This window comes from Rhamphochromis sp. 'chilingali' (genome assembly GCF_963969265.1).
Source record: "Rhamphochromis sp. 'chilingali' genome assembly, chromosome: 16".
Classification (NCBI taxonomy): Eukaryota; Metazoa; Chordata; class Actinopteri; order Cichliformes; family Cichlidae; genus Rhamphochromis; species Rhamphochromis sp. 'chilingali'.
Window position 1 is genome coordinate 27,353,578 of NC_137943.1, and position 23,728 is coordinate 27,377,305.

Sequence of the window (23,728 nt, forward strand, 5' to 3'; positions counted from 1 at the left end):
GGGTCGTTTGATGGGTGGACATGACCCTGAGAGAGTCCAATATTTATTTAAGATGTTAAATAGAATATCTATCACTGTTATCTAGGGTGGTCACGATGTCAAATTGAAATTTCCCCTTGTGGGACTAATAAAGGTATATCAAATCTAATCAAATTTTTATCCTTGTCAAAAAGGGTCACAACATTTGTTAAAAAAGCAACCTAAAACTAAACTGGATAAACAGCTGATAAAAATATTATAATATGGATTGAAGCGCATCCTGTGAATCCTGTTATCCTATGCGATTTTGTGCCATGATATTGATGTTTCATTTTTAAATAAGATTATCATCAGTACTCAGTTATAATAGCGCCACTGATTCTAATTATGGGTGCTCCAAACGGGCCGTTTGTTTCATTAGGAGGAAATATTTAGCAACAATTAAGTCCTATGCAAGACCTTTTGGAAAATACTCGTTTCAACAGCTGGAGCAACTGGCTTCACATCTGCTTTTGGAAAGGTACAGGAGGACTTTAAATATTAATCACACTGTCTGAAGCATGCTTTCACTCGTAGTTTGGACATTTTCTTGTCTCTTAGGAAAGCAGGAAACTAAATGGTTGATTAGAAAATTTCAACCACCATGAGGTCACCAATCAAACCTCTATGGGTTTTTTTCTTTACCACAGAGAAAACAATTTCCCTGATTATAACCCAATGGAGTCAGTGGGATTTTTTTCACCGTGGTTGTGTAAAGGTTTATCAAGTCTGAGGCTTGTTAGGGCCTCAGAAATTCTTGTGCCTGCCTTGCTGGTCGCACTTTTTCCTCTCCCCAACCACACTGCAACATCTTGAAATCAGTCCAGCATCCAAGGCCTGCCCACACAACCCCAAGAGGATGACATAGAGAGTGAAACAGGCCCCCAGCTACACACCAGTATAACATACTCCTAATGATTGTGAGAACGAGAGGAGGCCAAGGAAGGAGGACAGAAGAGACAGAGTGGAGGGGAGGGGGCACTGAGAGCTGAACTGAGGCGGAGAGAGCCAGAGAGAGAGTGTTTATTTAAGTTTTTCGTCTCCTGACTCAGACAGAGAGCAGACTACAGAGGATAATGAGAAACAGACCTTTGGTGGAGAGGAAGAGGAGGGAGGCAAGACTCAGGAGAAGGAGGGACAAGGAGGATTCAGTGGGGAGAAGAGGGGAGAAGGAGCTGGGAGGGAAAGGAAAAAAATGCAAGAGAAGAAAAGGGGAGGGGTGACAGCCAAAAAAGGGGGGCTGTTGTGTTCATTGCCACAGGAAATAGGCCCTCTTATGTTCACTAACTGACAGTTAACATCACAGCCCTGGTGGCCGTGCAGGCGGCCTATGGCAGGTTTCAGAGATAATGAACTTCTTGCCATGTGTCCTGCTCATGATTGGAATAATAATCATATTGTTTTGGGCTTAACTATGCGAAAATCTAATTGATGATAAGGATGATGAGGACATGAAGTTGATTTTAAAAGGAAAAACTAAATGAGATGATGCAAATGATGCAAAATGAGACAAGAAAAGAGAAATTTGCATGGGATTGTTATAATAAGTTATATTAAGTGAACGACTTCAAGAGAAACCTTCAGAGTGAGCGAGGCAGGGGGAGAGGAGGGGGGCAGGAGGTTGGGCAGAGGGGATTCATGACTGACAGACATGAGGTCCTATGGGGAATGAGTAACGGACCAACTGGAGCTGGGAAACCCACCCAAAGGCAATTAAGGGTAAAGGACGACAAAAATATTTGATAAACTTTTTTTCCCTCCTCCCAGTCTCTTGAAGAACTAGAAGAAGAAGCTACAGGGATGACGATGGAGCTAGAATGAAAGAGCCGACGGTATTTTGGAAATATGATTCGGAGAAGACTGTAAATTATCCGGAGCGAAAATTTGATTTGGATATCAAGACATCAAGTCTGGAAAAACTTGCAAACAAGGAGGCAAGAAGCAGAATTTTTCGCGTAGAAACTTTCTGAAGCAAAACTTTCCTACATATCCCAGATGAGGAATATTAGCACAATGACGCGCACTTAGGAGAAGAGTTTGGGGAATAAAGTTCCTTTGAATTCTTTTTAAAGGCGCACCAAGGGACGTTAAAATCGCCTGACGCAGGGAGACAAGATTGTATCAGTATATCTGTATCCTGTCCTTGCTGCCGGAGGGCGATGGGGGCCGCGCCGGGCTCGGGCTGGGAGGAGGGAGAGTTCGAGTTCAAGTTGGTTTTTGAGGAGGATCCGCCGTCGCGGCAGGGCCAGGATCCATCCCCGGTGCGCTCTACCGAGCCGGAGAGCTCCGCTGCCGGGGAGGAAAGTGAAGGCGCCCTGCTGCAACTCGACTCCTCCAGCAGCAGCAGCCTGGGTTAGAGTCACTTCCTGAATAGCTGAATGTGTTAAAAGCAAAGGGACATACTGGATAAAGGGGGTCTGAGCGGCCTGACGGGGTGGCTTCTAAAACTCATGGGAACTTCTGTGCGCGTGCGTGCCGTTGCGTGTAGTCTGATGGGGCTTTCATCTGCATGCCTGTGCTTATGTGATGTGTATGTTTGAACGTACGTCCGATGCTTGCGTGAGAACGAGTATATTTTTACTGTGTGTTTGTTTTCTGTGTGGTATGCATCTGCGTGCATATCTTTGCGCATTGTGAGCTTGTGCATGCGTGCAGCCCCAGACTCAATGTGTTTCTAATCAGCTGTGCGTGTGAGTAGAGTTAACAGCTGCCAGCTGGGAAGGAACCTCAACCTCTGTGTACTGAACACACACACACACACACACACACACACACCTCCCTCCCGTCTTCATCCGAGCTCCACCAATACATACACATACCTCACATCCTCACATCTTCTCACTCATTTGTTTCCCGCCCACACTGGCATACATTTGTATTACCACACCCAAGGTATGAACATTAACTACAGGAGAAAAAGGAGAGGGCAAGTCTTCACGTTTTTCTTCGCTTTTTTTTAATGTTTCAGAGTATGTAGGTTTTATTTATTTGGGTATAAATCTCAATGGATATGACCATAAAATGTGTTAAAGTTGGGCTTTTCAAAACGAAGCAATGCAGAAGTTAAATATGAATCCAGTATCTATCAAGGTAAACAGATGCTGCAACAAGATTGTTGTGGTGGTAAAGTTTGTTCACCAATGAGTTGAATAATTTAACTGTCAAAGACTTTTAAAAAATACATTATTGCAAAAATACTTATACTTTAGGTGAATCAGTCTATTATGCTGCTCCAGATCTGTTTTGTGACCTATTGTTTTTACCCCGAACCTCATGCCGGAAACCATCTCATTTAAGATCGAAGTTTGTTAAAGAGCTGGACTCTCGAACTGAGATTCTCTGAGGTATATTAGATCTGTTAGACTGGTATCTCCAAAAGAAACTGATCCAATGATAATTTAAATTATGTTTTTTTTAAAGATTAAGAAGAGAACACGAAGAGATAAATTCCCCATTAAATTGAGGCAAAAAAAAAAAAAAAGACAACAGTTTAAGCTTAAGAAGAAATCAATCTGAGTGGCACAAATGTATGTTTTTTCCCCCATTTCCTTTGAACCCTATAAGGCTTATATATATACATGTATACATACATATATATATGCCATACAAGGGGGCACACAGCAGTATTATACCATTTTTGCTTTTCTCTTCTCTCAATGTCTCATGACCCCTCTCATGTATTTTTCCACCACTTGTGAGGCCCCACAGACCCCCAGGTTGAGGTAAACATTGCTTTTTTGAGGTTCAGCTCAGGACATGGAAACAAAGATGAAAGTATATTAGATCAGTGAGTCTTTTTTTCCCCCCTGTTCGATAAGTGTTAGTTAAATTCTAGTGCCTCATAAACTCCTGCTGGTCTACATATAAACCGCTAAATCACTGATTCATGTGAAAAATCCGCTAGCAGAAGAGTTGCCTCAGTACTGTAGCTTTAATCACTTGGAAATACTTTTGTTGCCAGGAAACATTTGAAGAGATTTTTTTTTCACCCAGCTTCTTAATTCGTTGGCAGTTGCTGTTGTGTGTCCGCATTGCCCAAAAATTGCCCGCATGGCCCGCCGCCACTACGGAGCGGCAGCGAGCCTCGTTCATTAGAGAGTAACTACTGTTTGACTCCATGTGAAGCCAGACCACACCACACTGGGAAAATGTTGTGGCAAGGGATGTGGCCTTAAGGAGTCAGTTTGGTGGCTTATGGGCAAAATACAAAGGAGTCATGTTGAGATTATACAATAAAAAAAGTCTCTATATAAATGTCAAGGTCAGCGGTGGATTTGGGTGTGTGGTTCTTCATGCTGTGAAATGAATCAGTGGGCCAAAAGTAAACTTCATGATTTAGTTAGAATTCCCATTTCACCCTTTATTGCGCAATTTGTAACTATAATACATGGAAAAATGTACGAAATAGTTTAAAAGTAGAACTGAAAGTTTTGGAGGGATTTTGATAAATTGTTGCCATACGACAGAGTGATTATGGATAAAACCAAATCCCACTTTAAGGCAAGATTATCACAGTCTTTTTGGCCCACATTTAGATTCATCTGGACACCTACGTTGATGTTTTTGAACTGAATGTGGAAGCTGGCAGCATTTACCATTCCAAGTTTGGTCCCCTGTTTCCTGTTGCTTTTATTAACAAAATAATAAAGACTAAGACTAAAAAATAGCGTGAAGAATTTTAAAATGAAAACCAACTGGTGTCCAAGAGTCACAAAAAAAACATGGCTAATACCAAACTCATGTCTGCCTTTTAAATGTGAAGCTATAGTTAGCTGCTAATAAGCCTAGCTAGCATAAAGATTTAACAACAGCTTCAGAGATAATAATACATTGATTTTTATGCTTCTGACTAGGTGTTTCCAGTCTTTATGCTATAAAATTAAGCTAGTTGTCTCCAAATAGTGTACCAAGTATATGAGTGTGCAGTGAGGAACAGTGTAGACACCTCAGTGAATGGTCACGTTATGATGGTGCAGCGGTTTGAGTGTCAGAGTGATCCTGGAGGTTATGTTGTTGGGGGCATTTCCTCCAGGTTGGGTCTCCCAAGACAAACTGGTCTGTGACTGAGACTCGGCTCATTCCAAAAAAGCTCTGAACGTGACACATGGTCAGCATTTTTTCCTGTTTTTTGTGGACTGTATAAAACTGTCTGATAAGGTGTCGGAGACAAATTATATCCTAGGATTAAACAGCAATGCTTTTAGTGTTGTGATGGTAAAACCTGTGGGCAGATGTTCACATTGGTTCTTCCATGTAGAGTGGAAGTCTGGTCAGAGCTATAAATATTGATTAGGTTGTGGCAATTGGGAAAGCATATGCATGCATCTTTTTTAAATACATTAGCATTTGACTGAAGTTCACCTATATACACAAACTACTTTTTCTTTTAAATATAATGGCATATACATTTGTCTACATGTAAATTCTGTTTCATTAATTTCATGGACTCTTACATGTCTGGATTATGACATTTGTCACCTTCCTAACCCCAGTGTCTGCATTATAACCCTGTGATGTGACACGAGTCTGGCTCAGGTTGCTCAGTACCATAAGAGACAGAGTTCAAAGCACGAGGTCAGATGTTAGAGGTGTACTCGTGGAGTATGTGTTTCTCGAATTGCTTGCTTTTCGTTTGATTGAGATTTAAGAGGGGCATCCAGCAAACAGCGACTTTCCCAACTCCTAATTTCATTTTTTAAGCAAGGAAATGTATGATGTGATGCTAGTGGAGCTTTTTACTAAGAACACAAATACCGCTGTAATGCTATGTTCCTTCAGGCGATGTAATCAGAAGAAATTTTAAATGACAGATGTAATAGAGGCTTCCAAATACCACTATTTGCCTTAAGATTTTGGCTGGCTATCAAGTACACCTTGTACACAAAATGTTTTAAAATCACTCAATAATGTTAAGCAGCTGTTTGCCTCATATTTTCTAAAAATGTCAAACGACTTAATCCTCTGTCAGTGCAGCTAGTTGTTTCTTATCTATTTGCTAAGCTAAGTTACTAAACTGTTTGGAGTAGTTTTGCATTTTCCGAAAATTACTTCTATTTCCTCATTTATATTAAAAGTGACAAAAATGCTGCACTTGCTTTTAAAACATTATTGCGGTAAAATTCCAGCGTGTGCATTTTCCATATGGTAGCAATTACAGTAAAATGAAGGGAAACTGATGTGTAAAGCATGATGGAAGCACACTGATGATAAAAAATGAATCCTTACTCACCACAAATTGTGTTTACAATATTTTGATTTTCATCTAATGAGTCTCTCTCACGCCAGAGGTACAAGAGCAGGACAGTTGCAGAACTAGCTATTATTGTGTGGTTAAGGGGATGAAAAGCAGATGAATAATTATTTATTGTCATGTGGATGAAAAGGTGTAAAGTGAACAGAACAAAGTGCTGTTCTTTGGGAGCATGGGATTATAGTCAGTTTAAGCAAGCAGGCAACTTGCCAACAGAAAGAGATTTTCTAATTCATATAATTTGTGGGTGTGCCCTTCATGTGTCCGGACATTCATCCCAACCTTTATGTATTTTCAGTTCCAGACAAAAACCTGGCTGCCTCTCACGCAGGTCACTCAATCGACATCCCCAGCCCAACACCTGCGTCCAGTCAGCGGGCAGGGATGCATTCCCCACCTCCACGAAGGGATCACTTCAATAAGTTCAGCGGGACCTATGAGAGCCTGCCGGCACGCTCTGTACAGGTGAGACAGCCTATGTCTAAGTATTTCATATAATCTGCAGTTTCAACCTCAACTGAACAAATGACCGTAGAAAGAATCAGCTGCAGCAGCTGCAGCAGCCGTCTGATTGGTTGACCTTAAGTTTGTTCCAAGCGCATATTCAACTTTTGTAGACACGCCATCGATTGCATGTAAGTCAGTCCAAGAAGAAGGAGGCTTCCTCAGCAGATTTCTCTTTGGTTTCCTTCCATTTCCCCTTAAGATTAAGAGGTTTTCCTTACTTGGAGAGTTTTTTTCTGTATCCAAACCAAGGGCCGAAAGACTTAGGGTATATAAGTTAAAGTTTTTTGAGACAAAGCAAACAGACTTTTAAACACTCACACATTTAGTTGAGGAAATATTATGCACTTCTTTACTATGACTTGAGCATTTTGCAGGGCAGCTGCTGAAATATGTTGTAATACTGTCTCAGAATATAACAAGGTGAGAGTACATGTACAGTTTTCACTGAATTCTGTGGTTTACTGGGTAAAAAAGATTGGTCTTTTGTACCTGAAGGACCCAAATTCTGGACTTGCAGACAACACAAGGTAAATGAAAAATAATCCTTGATTAGGTTGAAAGTCCTTTACAAAAGTTGAAAATTCCACAGCTGCACAATACATGAGGGAATAAACACAGAGAGGAAAACAGACTATTAAAATAAAACAGGAAGTAACTGCACAGCGAATCACGTGAAAAAGAAGAAGACTTGACAACGAGAGGGTGGAGAAGCAAGCATGTTCCTCAAAACATAAAAACATCCCACAAATAAAACACATAACCCAAACTGTATTATATTAACTAAAACTCAAAATTATAAAAACCACAGGACGTGACAAACAAGAGGTTTTAAACACAGCCAGACACCCAGCCTACTTTCTCCTACTGTCCTGGAGTCATTTTGAAAAAGTCTGAAGGCAGCTAAATTTCACTGTGGCAGATTTTATATATTAGGTTTCAAATTAAGCTAAAGAGGCTTTCAGGGAGCACATCCTTAAAAGGGGTCAGTGCCAAGAAAAGGATCCAAATCCACACATAAAAAAAGCTTGTTTTCTCATAGTTTATCTCACCACGATGTTAAATGAAACTCTTAGTACATACAAACAAAACTTAGTGATCACTGCCTCAGTGCTCTCTAAATAGAGAAGGGAATAAATAACGTATTTTTGCCTTGCCGTTAACAGATGTCCCCTTTAACTACTTGGTGGAGACCACAAGAATGAACACTTTCTAATATTTTTTCTTTGCTTTTTATACATTATTATTATTATTATTATTATTATTATTATTATTACATAATAATAATAATAATAATAATATAATAACAGACTGTTCTCTCTGTTGAGGTCAGGAAAGCGATTCCGCTCCCTGAAGACCAACACAGAGAGACTGAGGAGGAGCTTCTTCCCGCAGGCGATACGGTCTCTCAATCACACCACCACACAGTACTGACCCACACATATGGTTCTTACACACACACTGGACATTCTGGACTTTGGTTTTGCACAACACTGGTCACTATATTCTTCATTTCCGGTTAATACTTGTACAGCTGCTGTTATTGTGTATATATTTATTTATATTTAGATTTCTTCATACATTCTTATATAGTTCTATATTGTGTATTGTGTATTTTGTTGTACAGTTATTTTATTTTCAACTTTAATTTATATATTTATCTTTATCTTATTCTTCCCAGTTAAATTTACCCTTCATTCTAATTTGTGTTGTACAGTTATTTCATTTTTAACCTTAATTTATATTCTATTCCTTCCTAGTTAAATTTACCCTTTTTAATTTTTCATATTTATTTCCTATCTTATTCATAGCCTTTTCCTTTTTTTGTTTTCTTTAGGTCACGAGCAGTTGTCCAAGCATTTCACTACATATCGTACTGTGTATGACTGTGTACGTGACAAATAAAATTTGAATTTGAATTTGAATTTTATTATTATTATTATTATTATTATTATTAACTCCTCCAGTTCTGATAAGACTTGGTAAGGATGTAGAGTGGGGTCATGTCAAAAATCCATTAAAATTTGGTCTGCATCCATCAAGGTCTTCAAGGTCAACTTCATTATTTATTAGTTGAAAATTGTCAAAAAGGCTCATAACTTATAAAAATATGATTCTATGCCGTGTTTGTAGAAAGTACCATAGACAATCTTAAAATATCATGTTGCATTTGACCTTTGACCTCTCCTTAAAGGTCAAAAGATTGATCTGAAGGTCAAAGTAATAACAATGGTTTAAAGAGCTATTTAAAATTGTGCTTCTTACTGCCAGTTTTCTTACTGAGATTTGAATTGTTAATTAGATACAGTGGGGCAAAAAAGTATTTAGTCAGCCACCGATTGTGCAAGTTCCCCCACCTAAAATGATGACAGAGGTCAGTAATTTGCACCAGAGGTACACTTCAACTGTGAGAGACAGAATGTGAAAAAAAAATCCATGAATCCACATGGTAGGATTTGTAAAGAATTTATTCGTAAATCAGGGTGGAAAATAAGTATTTGGTCAATAACAAAAATACAACTCAATACTTTGTAACATAACCTTTGTTGGCAATAACAGAGGTCAAACGTTTACTATAGGTCTTTACCAGGTTTGCACACACAGTAGCTGGTATTTTGGCCCATTCCTCCATGCAGATCTTCTCGAGAGCAGTGATGTTTTGGGGCTGTCGCCGAGCAACACGGACTTTCAACTCCCGCCACAGATTTTCTATGGGGTTGAAGTCTGGAGACTGGCTAGGCCACTCCAGGACTTTCAAATGCTTCTTACGGAGCCACTCCTTTGTTGCCCGGGCGGTGTGTTTTGGATCATTGTCATGTTGGGAGACCCAGCCTCGTTTCATCTTCAAAGTTCTCACTGATGGAAGGAGGTTTTGGCTCAAAATCTCACGATACATGGCCCCATTCATTCTGTCCTTAACACGGATCAGTCGTCCTGTCCCCTTGGCAGAAAAACAGCCCCATAGCATGATGTTTCCACCCCCATGCTTCACAGTAGGTATGGTGTTCTTGGGATGCAACTCAGTATTCTTCTTCCTCCAAATACGACGAGTTGAGTTTATACCAAAAAGTTCTACTTTGGTTTCATCTGACCACATGACATTCTCCCAATCCTCTGCTGTATCATCCATGTGCTCTCTGGCAAACTTCAGACGGGCCTGGACATGCACTGGCTTCAGCAGCGGAACACGTCTGGCACTGCGGGATTTGATTCCCTGCCGTTGTAGTGTGTTACTGATGGTGACCTTTGTTACTTTGGTCCCAGCTCTCTGCAGGTCATTCACCAGGTCCCCCCGTGTGGTTCTGGGATCTTTGCTCACCGTTCTCATGATTATTTTGACCCCACGGGATGAGATCTTGCGTGGAGCCCCAGATCGAGGGAGATTATCAGTGGTCTTGTATGTCTTCCATTTTCTGATGATTGCTCCCACAGTTGATTTTTTCACACCAAGCTGCTTGCCTATTGTAGATTCACTCTTCCCAGTCTGGTGCAGGTCTACAATACTTTTCCTGGTGTCCTTCGAAAGCTCTTTGGTCTTGGCCATGGCGGAGTTTGGAGTCTGACTGTTTGAGGCTGTGGACAGGTGTCTTTTATACAGATGATGAGTTCAAACAGGTGCCATTCATACAGGTAACGAGTGGGGGACAGAAAAGCTTCTTACAGAAGACGTTACAGGTCTGTGAGAGCCAGAGATTTTCCTTGTTTGAGGTGACCAAATACTTATTTTCCACCCTGAATTACGAATAAATTCTTTACAAATCCTACCATGTGAATTCATGGATTTTTTTTCACATTCTGTCTCTCACAGTTGAAGTGTACCTCTGGTGCAAATTACTGACCTCTGTCATCATTTTAAGTGGGGGAACTTGCACAATCGGTGGCTGACTAAATACTTTTTTGCCCCACTGTATATTTTTTTGTGTGTGTGACAATGTTTGTGACGAGCCTCTTATCTTTTTTCCAGGTTTCTGAATCTCGTGTGGTCGAGTGCCCCAGCATCCAGATAACCACCATCTCGCCTGATGATGACACAACACCCACCATTTCCAGTTACTGGGACATGGGCAACAGCGGCGGTTGGGACAGAGAGCGCCTTTACCTGCCTCTACTGGATCCTTTTACTTATCGTGACAGATGCCCCAGCTCCCTCAGCCCCAGCCCCGCCTCTAGCCCCTCCTCTCGAGGCTGGCTCAGTCCCGCTTCCAGCTGCGACTCTCTGCTGGTGGAGGAGGAGGAGCTGAACGAAGGCAGCATCAATTTTGGGCACTCATCATCCTCAAGGCCCACCTCACCTAGTGGGAAGAAGCGTAGAAACTCCCCGCTGGCGTCTCCCTGTACTTCGCGCAGAGGGAGTTACTCAGAGGAACTGCAGGGGTGCAACCTGGAGGGTGGAGAGTCCACCCCTCACTCTCAAGCTCCGCCCAGCAGCTGTGAGCTCAGCATTCCTCAGAAAACCAGGAAGACATCATTGGAGCAGGTAAAGTGCTGTGTGTGATCTATTGCCTTTACTTAGGTGCCGCCCTGCCAAACCTGGAGTAGGCCTCTCAAAGCAGCAGTATAAAATTCTGTTTTCTAACTCGGCTCCTACTCTTAGACCTCAAGCTGCCATCCCTGTCTAGTTTGTTTGTTTGTTTTTAAACTAAAACAGAAATTACAAGAGAGGGTTCAATCTAACTGTCAAGCCAAGGACACTGCACAGTCACACAGTAAAAAACTTGTGGAACTCAAGGTAGCCAAGCCATAATGAATGTCCAGCTTCATGATTTATTTGAGTCTATATGTGACCATCATATATCAAATGAACACCAAGCTGTACTGAAGAAGACTTGAAACCAGTGACTGACCCATTAAACTTATCAGGAAAATGTTCAGTGAGGCAGAAAATCGAGTGAAAACTCAGTGATTTCCTCATTGACTTCTATGTAATGGCGCTCGCAATGAGAGGAGTCGCCCCCTGCTGGCTATCACAAAGAATGCAGGTTCAAAGGACCTTTATTTCAGAGCCATCTATACAGTGTATGCTCATTTTATGTTGCTTTTACTATGCTTCTGTCTAGCATCGACACTAAATATGTATTTTAGCAAATACAAAAACTGAAGCAGTTTAAGTCTTAAAACAGTTTTCAAGAAAGCTAAAAGCTGCAACTTTTGAATGATACAGACACCTACGTTTTGTCTGTGAAGGTTCTCAGTCATCCAGGTCATCGTAGTCAAAGGAGCTTGCAAAGAAAAGCGTCTGGACTTCTATAAGTTGCTTGAAGACGTTTCACCTCTCATCCGAGAAGCTTCTTCGGATGAGCTTGAAGAAGCTTCTCGGATGAGAGGTGAAACGTCTTCAAGCAACTTATAGAAGTCCAGACGCTTTTCTTTGCAAGCTCCTTTGACACCTACGTTTTAGTTCCTGATTGGATGTTTAATTTGCAAAGATTAAACTCTGTTATGTTTTGAGATTTCATTTTTATTGTATGGGTATTTCTTTCCCAATACCTTGGCTTCCTCTGGTGATGGATAATGCTATGTTGCTGTATTTACTGTGCAAAAACTCCCAGTCTGTGTGTTCTGGTGCTGTGGCTGCTTTATACTTGTGTTATTACTGAACCCTGCTGTATTCATCAGAGTGTGAGAGTGTGTGTATGCTCAGAAACCATGTAAAGGCATGGAATGTGTGAATGGCTGGGTGAAAAAAAGCTCTCTGGATGCTCAGTTAGAACAGAAAAGTGCTATATCTATATCTAAGTATCAGTCCATTTACTTTCAGCAATAGTTCCACATGATTGGCGGTCCAAACAGTTTTGCCATTACTATACTTCCTCTGTAATTTTTTGTAGAGATAAGCAGGCCCCTCTGTGTAGACGGCCTGCCTATAATCCACGTGCTTGGACATTATTGCATAAATGTTGCTAATATTGCATTAGTGTATTAGTGTAGATACCTCCAAAAGCTGACCATGATGTAATTTTCAGGCTGCATTGGCATGTTTTCTTACTCCTTTATTTTGTGATCTGTTCCTTGCCATAGTTTTGTTGACTTTTCTTTAGAGTACATTAGGGTTCCCTTACACAGAAATAAGGAAAACAACATTTACTTCTTTCTCTAAATCTATAAAACTTTGGTTTTTGGATAATCAAACATGTTGTCATGATTTGAGTAGTGTCAAAGAAAGTCTTTGATTCTAATGTGTAAGGATTTTTAACATTTGATTTTTAATATGTTATATGGGCATTGTAAAGATGCCTGGGTCGTTGACCCAGGGTTTTTGAGTTTATTATTTATTATTTCTAGTCTTTGGTTTCTTTGAGTTCTGTCTTATGGTTTATGTCTCTGTCTTCTCTAGTTGCTATCTCCCCTGTCAGCTGTATCCCCTTGTCTAGTTCGCGTCTCTGTGTATCCTTAGTTGCTATATCCCCGTGTCTGCCCTGGTCCCACATCTCTGTTCCCTCTGTTGTAGTGCCTGCATGTGAGTCTGTGTCTTTTGTTCAGTCTGTGTTATGGGTTTCCTGTTTTACTTTGAAAGTCCACGTCTGATTTTAATGTGTCTGGTTTTGCTTCCCCTTGTCTCGTTAGGCCTGATTTGCCCCAGCTGTGTGTCCCTCCTGTTACCCATTCCCCGATTGCTCCCTCTGGTCGTGTCCAAATTCATGGGCTGCATCCTCCTGAGGCCGCATTTGTAGACCGATTACGTCACAGCGACGCACCGAAGGCTGTCCAAATTCGTAGACTCCTCCGAATGCAGCCGACAAATGCGTCCTCCTTTTCCCTGAATTTGAAGGATGGGTCGGGTGTGTCCTTCGTGGCCTACCATATCCCAGAATTCATAGCGCGGCCCAGCCAAACTCCAGTTTCCAATAATGGCGGCCGCTACTAAGTTTTAAAATTACTCATACTAATCTTTCTGGGTCACAAAATAAACTTTTAACATATTTTCAGGCGAGAAAGTAGCTGTGTAAACATCAAATATCTGCTCGGTTTATCAAGATATCGCATATTTGCAAAAGTGCTTCGACGTTTTCGGAGACGTCTGCTACCCACCAGCTCGATAGCTAGCCGGGAGCTCCAGGGTTACTGATGCGGCTGAGAACGGCACAACTCCCGGCACATCATTTTCAGATCACCGCGGACTTTCGCTGCTCGGGTTAAACGTAATATATAAGTCACTTAGACAACCTAAAAATGTTATTGTTGGGCTTTTTTCAGTGTTTTGTTTGTTCGTGAGTAAATCGGTTTGGCTGAGATTAAAGTTATTAGATTAGATTAGATAAAATAAAACTTTATTAATCCCCCGGGTTAGAGATGGACCGATCCGATATTACGTATCGGTATCGGTCCGATACTGACCTAAATTACTGGATCGGATATTGGAGAAAAATAAAAAATGTAATCGATCCATTAAATATCACGAAAGCACAAAACTTGCAACACGCTGTAACTCACCTCAGAACGTTAGCACGTCGGAGCAGTATGCATCACGTGATAGAGCGGCTGTGGCATGTGGGACCTGTCGGTGGTCTGGATAGCATTTGGAGCTTCGCTAGCAACCCGGCATTTCATCTCCGACAAAGTTATCCCCGAGAGAAGTAAAGCAAGTGTGTAAGTCCATCTCTGAATGTTTGTAAAGCATTCCTGCGTTAAGCTTAACAAACGATATATGGAGCGACTGCCTCTTCTTGCTGCTACTTCAATCATGAAACTGCTTAATGATCAGCTGATCGGCTTTTCTGTCGCCAGTCCGTCTCTCTTGTTTGCTTTTGGCCCACTTTGCACCAGAAAGAGGAAACCAGCGGCTGAACAACAGCAGCACGTTTAAGCTTGATCAGCTATTGTTAGAATGTATTTAATATTACTTTCTACACCAGGATCTTTTTCTACGTAGCTGACGCTGGTAACTGTGCAGGGGCGGATCTAGCAAAGTTTAGCCAGGGGGGCCAATAGGGCATTAACAGGGAAAAGGGGGCACAAAGACATACTTTTCTTTCTTATACTCATTTAAAATGTCTAGCTTTTAATAAATAATTATCTGACACCCAAATTTTTAATTTGATGTAAAATGAATAGAAGTCAATTCCTGTATATAGTAACTATTAAGTCTAATATACCCTAGTAAGCTATAGTACTTTTTCCTTTGGGAAGGTACCATCTGTGCAGTCTGCAATTTTGTTGAAGAAAGATGTTGAATCTATTTAATATTTCTTGAAAAATAATTGATTTCTGTGCATTTTTTTTTCACACTGCATCAAATTAAGGTTGATTACGTCGATTAAGCATCATGAGGTGGAGCGTGAGGGGTGGTTCCCTATTTTTTATTTATTTATTTTTGTTGTTGCTGGGAGTTGGAACCCTATTAGTTAGGTTGCTTAATATTTATGCTAAGTACTCTTTAAAATACCAGAATAGGGAGGATGGTGTAGGTTTAAGTTTATTAGATTGATCAGTATTGCTGAACTATGAAATATTTTTTTTTGCATACAGGTATAACAGAATAGCTTTAGTGTAGTTGTTGTTTTAAATTTGAGTATGAACTTATACAAAATGCAGCAAGATATTTAAAAAACAGTTTTGTTGATTAAAAAACACTATATCGGATTCATATCGGTATCGGCAGATATCCAAATTTATGATATCGATATCGGTATCGGACATAAAAAAGTGGTATCGTGCCATCTCTACCCCGGGTGGGTTCCTCCTTGGTTTTTACACAGCTGACTAAACGTCAAACAGAAAACTGATTAAACAGAAGTATGAGACAGTCGAGAATTTACGCCAGTGCCCTGTTATATTTTAGATAGCAAGAAGCAGACGGCTGAGTTTATTAAACTCCACCGAGACAGCGGTGACGCTAATCAGAAGGCTAGACCGTCCAATTTCACGGCCGTTTACTTCCGGCCTACCCGACCTTCTGAGGACCCGGCCCACGTAGACCGCGAAGGCCGGGTTCTCAGGAGGATGCAGCCCATGAATTTGGACACGACCTCTGTGTATTTGAGCCCTGTGTTTCTTTGTGTCTGTGTTGCGATCTACCGTTTACCTAGCTGTGTTCTGTCAGTCCTCCGGTGTAAGTTTAGTTTGATTTTTTCCAGTTATGTTATATTTGAGTTTAACATTAAAGCTGTTTTGAGGTCACATCTGGCTCTGGAGTCTGCACCTTGGGTCCTATTCCTGTCTGCACACAGCCCACACATAACAGGCATGTGTTTATTTTTAGATATGTTTCTCTCTTTTAGCTAGCCTCACATGCCTGTGTATGTGCGGTTTTGTTGGTTAATTTAATATGTTATCAATAGGCAGGGACTACAGAAGAAAATTAGCTCGTGCGGCTAAATCTGGCACATTCACATGATGAATTGTTTAAATAAATAAAAACATAAACATACAGAGAAGACTGAAATATAAAAGAAACATAATAGAAATAGCAAAGCAAAAACAAATCTGTGGAGAACTAAAGAGGTGGGATTTTTGTGTTGCAGTTATCTCCCAGGGAGGTGGACCAGGAGCAGGCTCTGGGCCACAGCTCTCCCTGCCCACTGCCAGAGACCCAGCAGACCAGGAGAGAGCCCCCATCTGTGGGCATGGACTACCTCTCTGTTCCCCCTCCTCTGGCCTGGGGCAGAACCCGAGCCAGCGCCCACAGCCCTCTATTCAGGCAAGGACAGCATCACTTTTCAACATTTCAATCCTGTAAATTTACTTGCTTCTCTCCATGTGGGTCTTTCTATTCTTACTACATCTAAAATTCTCACATCTGATTTATTTCAGGTCTAACGCCCTGCCGCCACTTGATTGGCCTCTGCCATCCCAGTTTGACCAGTATGAGCTGCGTATTGAGGTCCAGCCTCGGCCACACCACAGAGCCCACTACGAGACGGAGGGCAGCAGAGGAGCTGTCAAAGCTGCACCGACTGGACATCCTGTTGTCAAGGTGAAAACGAAATTTCTCAGGGTTTTTTTTTTTTTCACCTTTTAACTGAGTTATATGATATCAGATCTAATTTAAGGTTAACATGTCTTTGATCATGTTCACACGACACTGGAACAAATTCTTTGGCCACTGCTGCTGGCCTCATTGCAGTTTGATTTCACACTGCGTCTCTCTCTATCTTCACAGCTGTGTGGTTACACAGAGAGAAAACCGCTCTCTCTTCAGGTTTTCGTTGGAACAGCTGATGACCGATCAATCAGACCACATCCTTTCTATCAGATACACAGGTACTGAGCTGCAGTATTTTTCTATTTAAACACAAATGTTTTCTTCATGCCATGATGTTCAAGGAACACAAAATTCAGGGGACCCATCACGTGACTGTCGTAGCTTTAACCATTGTGCAATAAACCACCAGCTGGTTCTCGTGTTAGTCCAGAAAATATGTTACAACAGTTGTTGTTAGTCCCTTCCCATAATCCAGAGAATATATTTTTGATTATGATATCCTATATCGAGTGAAGTGCAGATCCAAACTGAGAAAAAAGTCATTAGAAAAAAAGCGAGGGTGATATTAGTGATTATTGATCTCATGTGTTCACAGAACTTGAAGTGACGTGAAAAGGATTATTAATCCTCACATTTTGGAAGCAATTTCACCGTTTTTCGTTCATAAATAACTTGTGTTCTGCTGGGATTTCACTTTATTTTTCTCAGCTGGTAAATTTAAATGTATGTTCCCCTTCAGAGTGACTGGAAAGATGGTGGGCACTGCCAGTCACGAGAGCGTCCAGGTGGGGACCAAACTACTGGACATCCCCCTCAGCCCCGAGAACAACATGACTGCTCTGTAAGTCAGAAGGATGCTCTCACTGTCCTCGTCATGTTTGTAGAAAAAGGATTTTTTTTTTTAACACATATGCTGGAGTTGCTTATTATATATGCTCGGGTGGGCTGCTCATGTTTGACTGCTGTGTCATACCTTTGTAACTGGTCTACTTTAAGTTTTAAATAGCTCTTTCCCTAAAGTTTCAGTTTCGGTGTTGAGTGAAACTTTTCCTACTCAAAATTATGTCATGAGACAAATCTTGTGTTTCACAGCATCGACTGTGCCGGGATTTTGAAACTGAGGAACTCAGACATTGAGCTGAGGAAAGGAGAAACAGATGTTGGAAGGAAAAACACACGTGTTCGTTTGGTGTTTCGTACCCACCTCCCTATAGTGCCCCCTTCAGGACCCCCTGGACGAGTGTTGGCTCTGCAGGTTGCCTCTCTGCCCATCGAATGCTGTGAGTGGCTGCTTTATGGAGAATTCATATTATGATACAGAATCCTTTTACAAAGGAGTCACATTTGAAACATGCAGTGTCACTTGGATTTGTCAAAGGTTGAGATTTTTTACAATTCTGCAAACACTGATCACAAGTGCTTTGCTTTATAAACATTATTTTATTTTGTTTTTCACTTCCAGATCTTATTTGATATATTTGATTTTATTCTACTTTATAATGTCATGTCTTTTTAATCAACCTTATCCTGCATTACTTCTGCTCCACTACTCAAGCTCTTAACTTCACTGATTACTCTTTGTTGCTTTTTTTTTACATTTTATTTTACTTTGTATTTTATGGATTGATGTTTTATTGCATTTTGCTCTGTATTATTAATGGCTTGTCCGTCATCTGTAGAGCACTTTGAGATGCACTAACCTTGATGAAAGGTAGTGTATGATTAAAGTCTGACTACATATGCATTTATCGTTTCTCTCCACCACAGCCCAGCGTTCGGCCCAGGAGCTGCCTGTCATCGAGTCGGTCAGCCTCACTTCCTGCTCTGTGGAAGGAGGGGAAGAGCTGCTGCTGAGCGGCACAAACTTCCTGCCAGTCTCCAGAGTCCTTTTCATGGAGAGAGGCACAGGTAAGCGTCCAGAGGAGCCTTGGTGCATTTTAATTTACAGAACTGGCAGTAAAAGTTGATTGGGAATATAATAAGACAGAAAATAATTTGAAATCACTTTTTAATATTAGGTAAATGATACTTCAGCTCATTAGATTTAGATTAAAATAGTGCTGCAGGAATTCACAGTTAGAACTTACAATTCTCTAACTGTTAACTTCTCCAACTAGTTAAACATGCATGGGAGAGTTAACAGACCCACTATACATACACAGAGAGGCAAGAGAGGAAATAAAATTAAATGCAAGACACTAAACACAAGGAACTTCCAAAATAACATGTGAGAGTCATAACTAAATGGAACAAACACTGAGGGAACAAATAAAAAACGAGTCAACAACTGAGAAAAGCAAAATGTTCAAATAACATAAAGATCAATAAACCAAAATAAAAATACCAAACAACCTAAAACAGTTCAAAAACCACATTAAGTTATAATACACACACAAAAAATGATAATTTTCACGATTTCATAGTGAATAGTTCTCTCATATCAAATCATAAAAACTGTCAAAATGCACATTTCCAGGTTCCCACACATAGTTGACAAGCATTTCAAATGCAGAGCACGAAGGATTTGATGCAATGCTTGTGCAACTAGGTCTAATAAACATTGAAGATGTTGTGGGACAATATTTTTTTATTACAACAAACAATAGGCCCCTTTAAATGGTTGTCTTCACATATTTGAAGTTCATTATATGCTGATAATTTTCACATTCAGGTCTGTGTAATCCAGGTATTAGAAACTTATCTCACATGTATGTCATAATGTGGGGAGAACGTGGACTCAGAGACTCAAGAGTTTAAAAAATCAACAAATCTTTATTCAAGCTGAACATCAAAATTCAACCCAGTATACACACAAAGAAAAAATTATATGGTGATTATTTGATGATGAGTTCAGAATCAGAAGGGGGATACTAGAAGTCTAACAGACATTTTAAATGAAGCTTAATTCAGATGCTGCACTTTTATAATTGACTTGTGTTCATTATGTCAAACCTTGCTCTTGTGCTCTTTTGCATTAGATGGCAAATTACAGTGGGAGGAGGAGGCTCATGTTGACCGTGACAACAGCAATGAGGTAAATTTGTGAAATTTCAGCAGACGCATCCAACACAACTGGAGATGCTCTGATAAATGCTCTGTAATCCCCCTGTATGTCGTCTTTATGCCTTCCAGTGTCTGTTATGTGTGAGGGTCCCAGCCTACAGTGACCTATCTGTCAGTCGGCCTGTGTCGGTCAATCTTTATGTTTCTAATGGGAAGAGGAAACGGAGCAGCACTCACTGCTTTAAGTATTTACCCAGTGAGTATCTAATCCCACAAATAATTTTGAAATAAAGAGATTTATAGTTTGAAATCCAATGTAAATACAACACTTATATGTGGCAGCTGGACATGCTTTACATGAACATCAGTTATGTGTGTCAGTTATTCTCGGTTTCTTCCCTCAGTTATGTTCAAAGAAGATGATCCCCTGCTCTCTCGATCCCCTATGCTGCCTCTGGATGGCGGAAACATGTGTCCTGCAGGGGGTCCACCCAGGATAGACAAAGGCTTCCATGTGAGAGGGGACCATATGTCTGATGAGCAAAATCTGAGCTTCCACCTACCCCCCTACCCCTCCACCTATTCCTCTCCGTGCCCACCCATAAACTACAATGAGGAGTACTGCTCTAAACCTGATGCCACGGTGGAAGAGCCCGGCGGGACCAGGCCAGCACTATCCGAGCGTCACCCCAGTTTTGAGAACCTAGAGCTGGGCTTCACCGAGCTCCTTCCCCCTCTGTACCCACGTGGTCCGCAGCCTCCCTCACCTTCACCTTCCCCATGGCTGGACTCACCCTACTTGTCCTCTTCACCCTCTCCTTCCCAGTCATCCTCTCTCAGCCCTTTCCCAGCTGGAAGTCCTATCTCAACCTCCCCTCTGCCTCCCATCCCCAACTCCTCTTACCCACAGTACTCTGCTTATGCTCAGGAGGTCTGTCCCTCCCCTCCTACCAACCCAAACCCCTATCAGGATATCTGCCCAGCATCCTACTCCCACTATGAGGGCTGGGACCCCCAGGGAAGAGTGCTGGATACAGGAAATGGGGGAGAGAGGGATCCCAAGATCCAGGAGTGTCCATTGGAGTTTACCAGCTCTGCCTCTATGCACCACATTACCTTTGAAGAAGGTGAGACATAGTTTTTTTCAAAAAAATGTGATATTTGAAAACTGATTTGATAAAAAAAATGACATAAGTGGCTACAAACACAGATACAGAAATGTTGGAGGAAGAAATACAAAGAATTTTTAATATTCTGGATAGAAGAAGGAATGGTATCCACGGAATGGACTTTGCATTTTGGCTGCCACTCTCTAGGTATTTTGGGCGTTTTTTTATTTTGTTTTTCTGGCCAGACGTGACCAGATTTGGAAGAGAATGTGGAGTCCTAAGATATCTGGTAATATCACCAAATTTGCCATACATATCTGTTAATTATTGATAAGAAACATAAAAATAAAAAACAGAAATTTCACTCCACAAAACTAGATCACAAAGTTCTTGGACAGCTGTACCACACAAACAGCACAACTACACTTAGCAGCCTTTCTAGTATCTAAATGTACAGGTTATAAAATAACTTTTTATTTTGAAAGGGCAAACTTTTCACAGAGACAATTTGTTGTACCAGACTGTAAACACGACTTTAATGCCGTAAAGCTGGCCATTTTAAAGTGAGTATCAGCGGAAGTTGACTCACTTTTGCAGCCAGTCTCCAGTGGCCACTATAGGAACTGCAGTTTTTAGCACTTCAGTGTTCTTGTTTTTCAGCCCCGGGACTATGATTTTTAAAGGCACTTTTTAAAACAAGTTTATTAAATCATGTTTATTAATGCTGAAATATTTTTCTACTCAGTGCATTGTCTTTGATCTACAAACACTGCTTTATGGAGTGAGAATGTGATATGACATGCAACACAGGCTCTCTGATGGCCAGGATAGCTGGTGATCATGTGGTATTTGGTGTAAAGATTTGGCTACCAGGCCGATTCACAACTTTATATGGACATTACCTGCAGGGTCAGTCATAGTAAAAAAGAAAAGAGCTGTATTTTTGTCAAAATTTGAATAATCTGAATTTATGCTCTCCAAATTAGTTTGCCATTTAATTTGGCCCCAAAAATTGTCTTTTTGATGAGAAAGTGAAACCTTGTTGTAGGTAAACTGGTAGCTTGAGAAACAAAGTGGTTAATTCCAACCTACCTCTTGACTAAAATAAAAGAACCCAGAAAGACTAGTTTTCAAACAGGTAACTCCTTATTTGTAGAGTTTCAGTCTCTTCTAAAAACACCATCAAAAGTCTCTTGCCGGGTTCTACTAGGACCTTCTTCCTGCTTCCTGTTACAAAGTGCTTACTCTTAAGGGGTTGCTCGATTGTTTGGGTTTTCCCCAATACTGTAGGGTTTTACGATTATTGATGATTGATTTAACTGCATGGAGTTATTGATGGTGACTTGACTTGATTGAGTTGATAATTGTATAAACTATTTTTGATTTTTGATTGTGACAGATATATAGACAGATATTAGTCAATGTAATGTTTGGTAGCATCTTGTGGTTGCTGGTGTTTTTAGATGTTTACAGTCTTCACTGTAATTTGCATTATAACATTTAAAAAAAGAAACAAAGCATTAACCTTGGTGGTTAAGTTGGGGACTAGATTTTATTTTTACTTGATGCAAGAAGATGTGGTGTGGTGTGCAGTTTTTCTAGATGTTCCAAATACGTAAAAAAAAAAAAAATAATACAAATCTCTAAAAAGGGGATGTTGAAATACGATTAAAATAAAGCCAATGAATTCTGAAAATATACATACAATTGAAACTGACAGTGCAGTATAGGTTATTTTGTATTTTGCAGCAGCAAATTGCATCAAGTGAATCTGTGATTTTCTTCTCCTTCCACAGTATCAGAGTTCATCGGGGAGGACATCCAGTCTTACCAGCCAAGCTCACAGATGGACAACCAGCCAAACTGAGCTGAGAAGGTCCCCCGTTTGATATTCAGCCTCATTTTAAATTCCTTATGCACTCGGTATCAAGATGTGTCGCTGCAGTTACATGTAATATTGAAAGGGGATTACCAGGACACTGTAATTATGACCACAGGTAACTGTTTTATAAAGGGAAACTAATATTTGTAACATGTTTTCAAAATAAATTATATAAGAAACTGCTTGAGTTTGAAATGTCTGCAAAACATAGACCATAATCTTTTTTCAGGGGCTGTTTTCATTGATGTTTTTCTTTTGGTCCTGAACTGGGCTTAATCCACAACTGGGGAAACCAGCTGCTACTGTTTCTCAGTATATATCGGCTGGTGCAGGGCTGATATTTGACCTCTTGAAAGGATGATAAGGCAGGGACTTTTAAAACAGTTTGAAAGGTTTGTAAGAGATATAGTTTGTTAGAATACCTCAAAGTAGAGCAAGTTTGTTTCAGAATGGTGAAACATGGAGGAGTTGGTGGGTGACTCAGCAGAAGGATGCTTCAGCAGTCTTAAATCAGCAGCTGTTTGAAAGAGTACTCATAGTCCTGCAACCCTTTACAGTGTCCTTTTTTTCTCCTCTTAAAGAACTGTGGCTAGAGGAGAGATGGATGAAAAGTCTTTAAGTCTCGCAAAACATTCAAGGTAATAAAAAGTTTTCAAACAACAAGAAGATCTTAAAGTTGCAGCAGATAGTTTGCTGACACTTTTATGGGTATATATGCTTCGCTGCAACCATACATGGGCATGCTGTGAGCTTGAGACCAAAATCACTAATGGTACAGGATAGTTACAGTATAGCTGCCGTGGAGCTCTGAATGTAGCTCTACTGAAGCCATAACGCCTTCATGACACTGACTTTTCCATTTCCTCGTCCTACTTTTCTCTCTGGCTGCAGCTCAGGAAAGGTTGTTAGTTACACATGGAAAGTTCATGACAAGCAAACGTGCCAAAAATAAATCAATGGAAAGCTTGCGTTTAAAGCTGCAAATAGCATTTTAATTATAGCTGAAGAGCACAAAGGGCTGAGTTAAAGGAATCAAATCA

The 23,728-nt window shown here is 40.6% G+C and overlaps 1 protein-coding gene across 1 annotated transcript; it reads left to right on the forward strand.

Moving 5' to 3' along the window:
- The first annotated feature begins 1,753 nt into the window (after nucleotides 1-1,753).
- Nucleotides 1,754-23,374, forward strand: nfatc4 (nuclear factor of activated T cells 4). The gene is made up of 13 exons (XM_080907678.1): nucleotides 1,754-2,370; nucleotides 6,567-6,733; nucleotides 10,737-11,249; nucleotides 16,234-16,409; nucleotides 16,523-16,685; nucleotides 16,872-16,972; nucleotides 17,434-17,535; nucleotides 17,787-17,974; nucleotides 18,462-18,602; nucleotides 19,673-19,728; nucleotides 19,827-19,953; nucleotides 20,102-20,824; nucleotides 22,603-23,374. The coding sequence occupies exons 1-13, from the start codon at nucleotides 2,178-2,180 to the stop codon at nucleotides 22,671-22,673; spliced, it is 2,721 nt and encodes a 906-aa protein (XP_080763804.1). The 5' UTR covers nucleotides 1,754-2,177; the 3' UTR covers nucleotides 22,674-23,374.
- Nucleotides 23,375-23,728: the final 354 nt, after the last annotated feature.

Coding starts and splice junctions, on each gene's coding strand:
- nfatc4 (XM_080907678.1), top strand. CDS start 2,178: ATGGGGGCCGCGCCGGGCTCGGGCTGGGAGGAGGGAGAGTTCGAGTTC. Junction 11,250..16,233: donor GGAAGACATCATTGGAGCAG/GTAAAGTGCTGT, acceptor TTTGTGTTGCAG/TTATCTCCCAGGGAGGTGGA. Junction 20,825..22,602: donor CCACATTACCTTTGAAGAAG/GTGAGACATAGT, acceptor CTCCTTCCACAG/TATCAGAGTTCATCGGGGAG.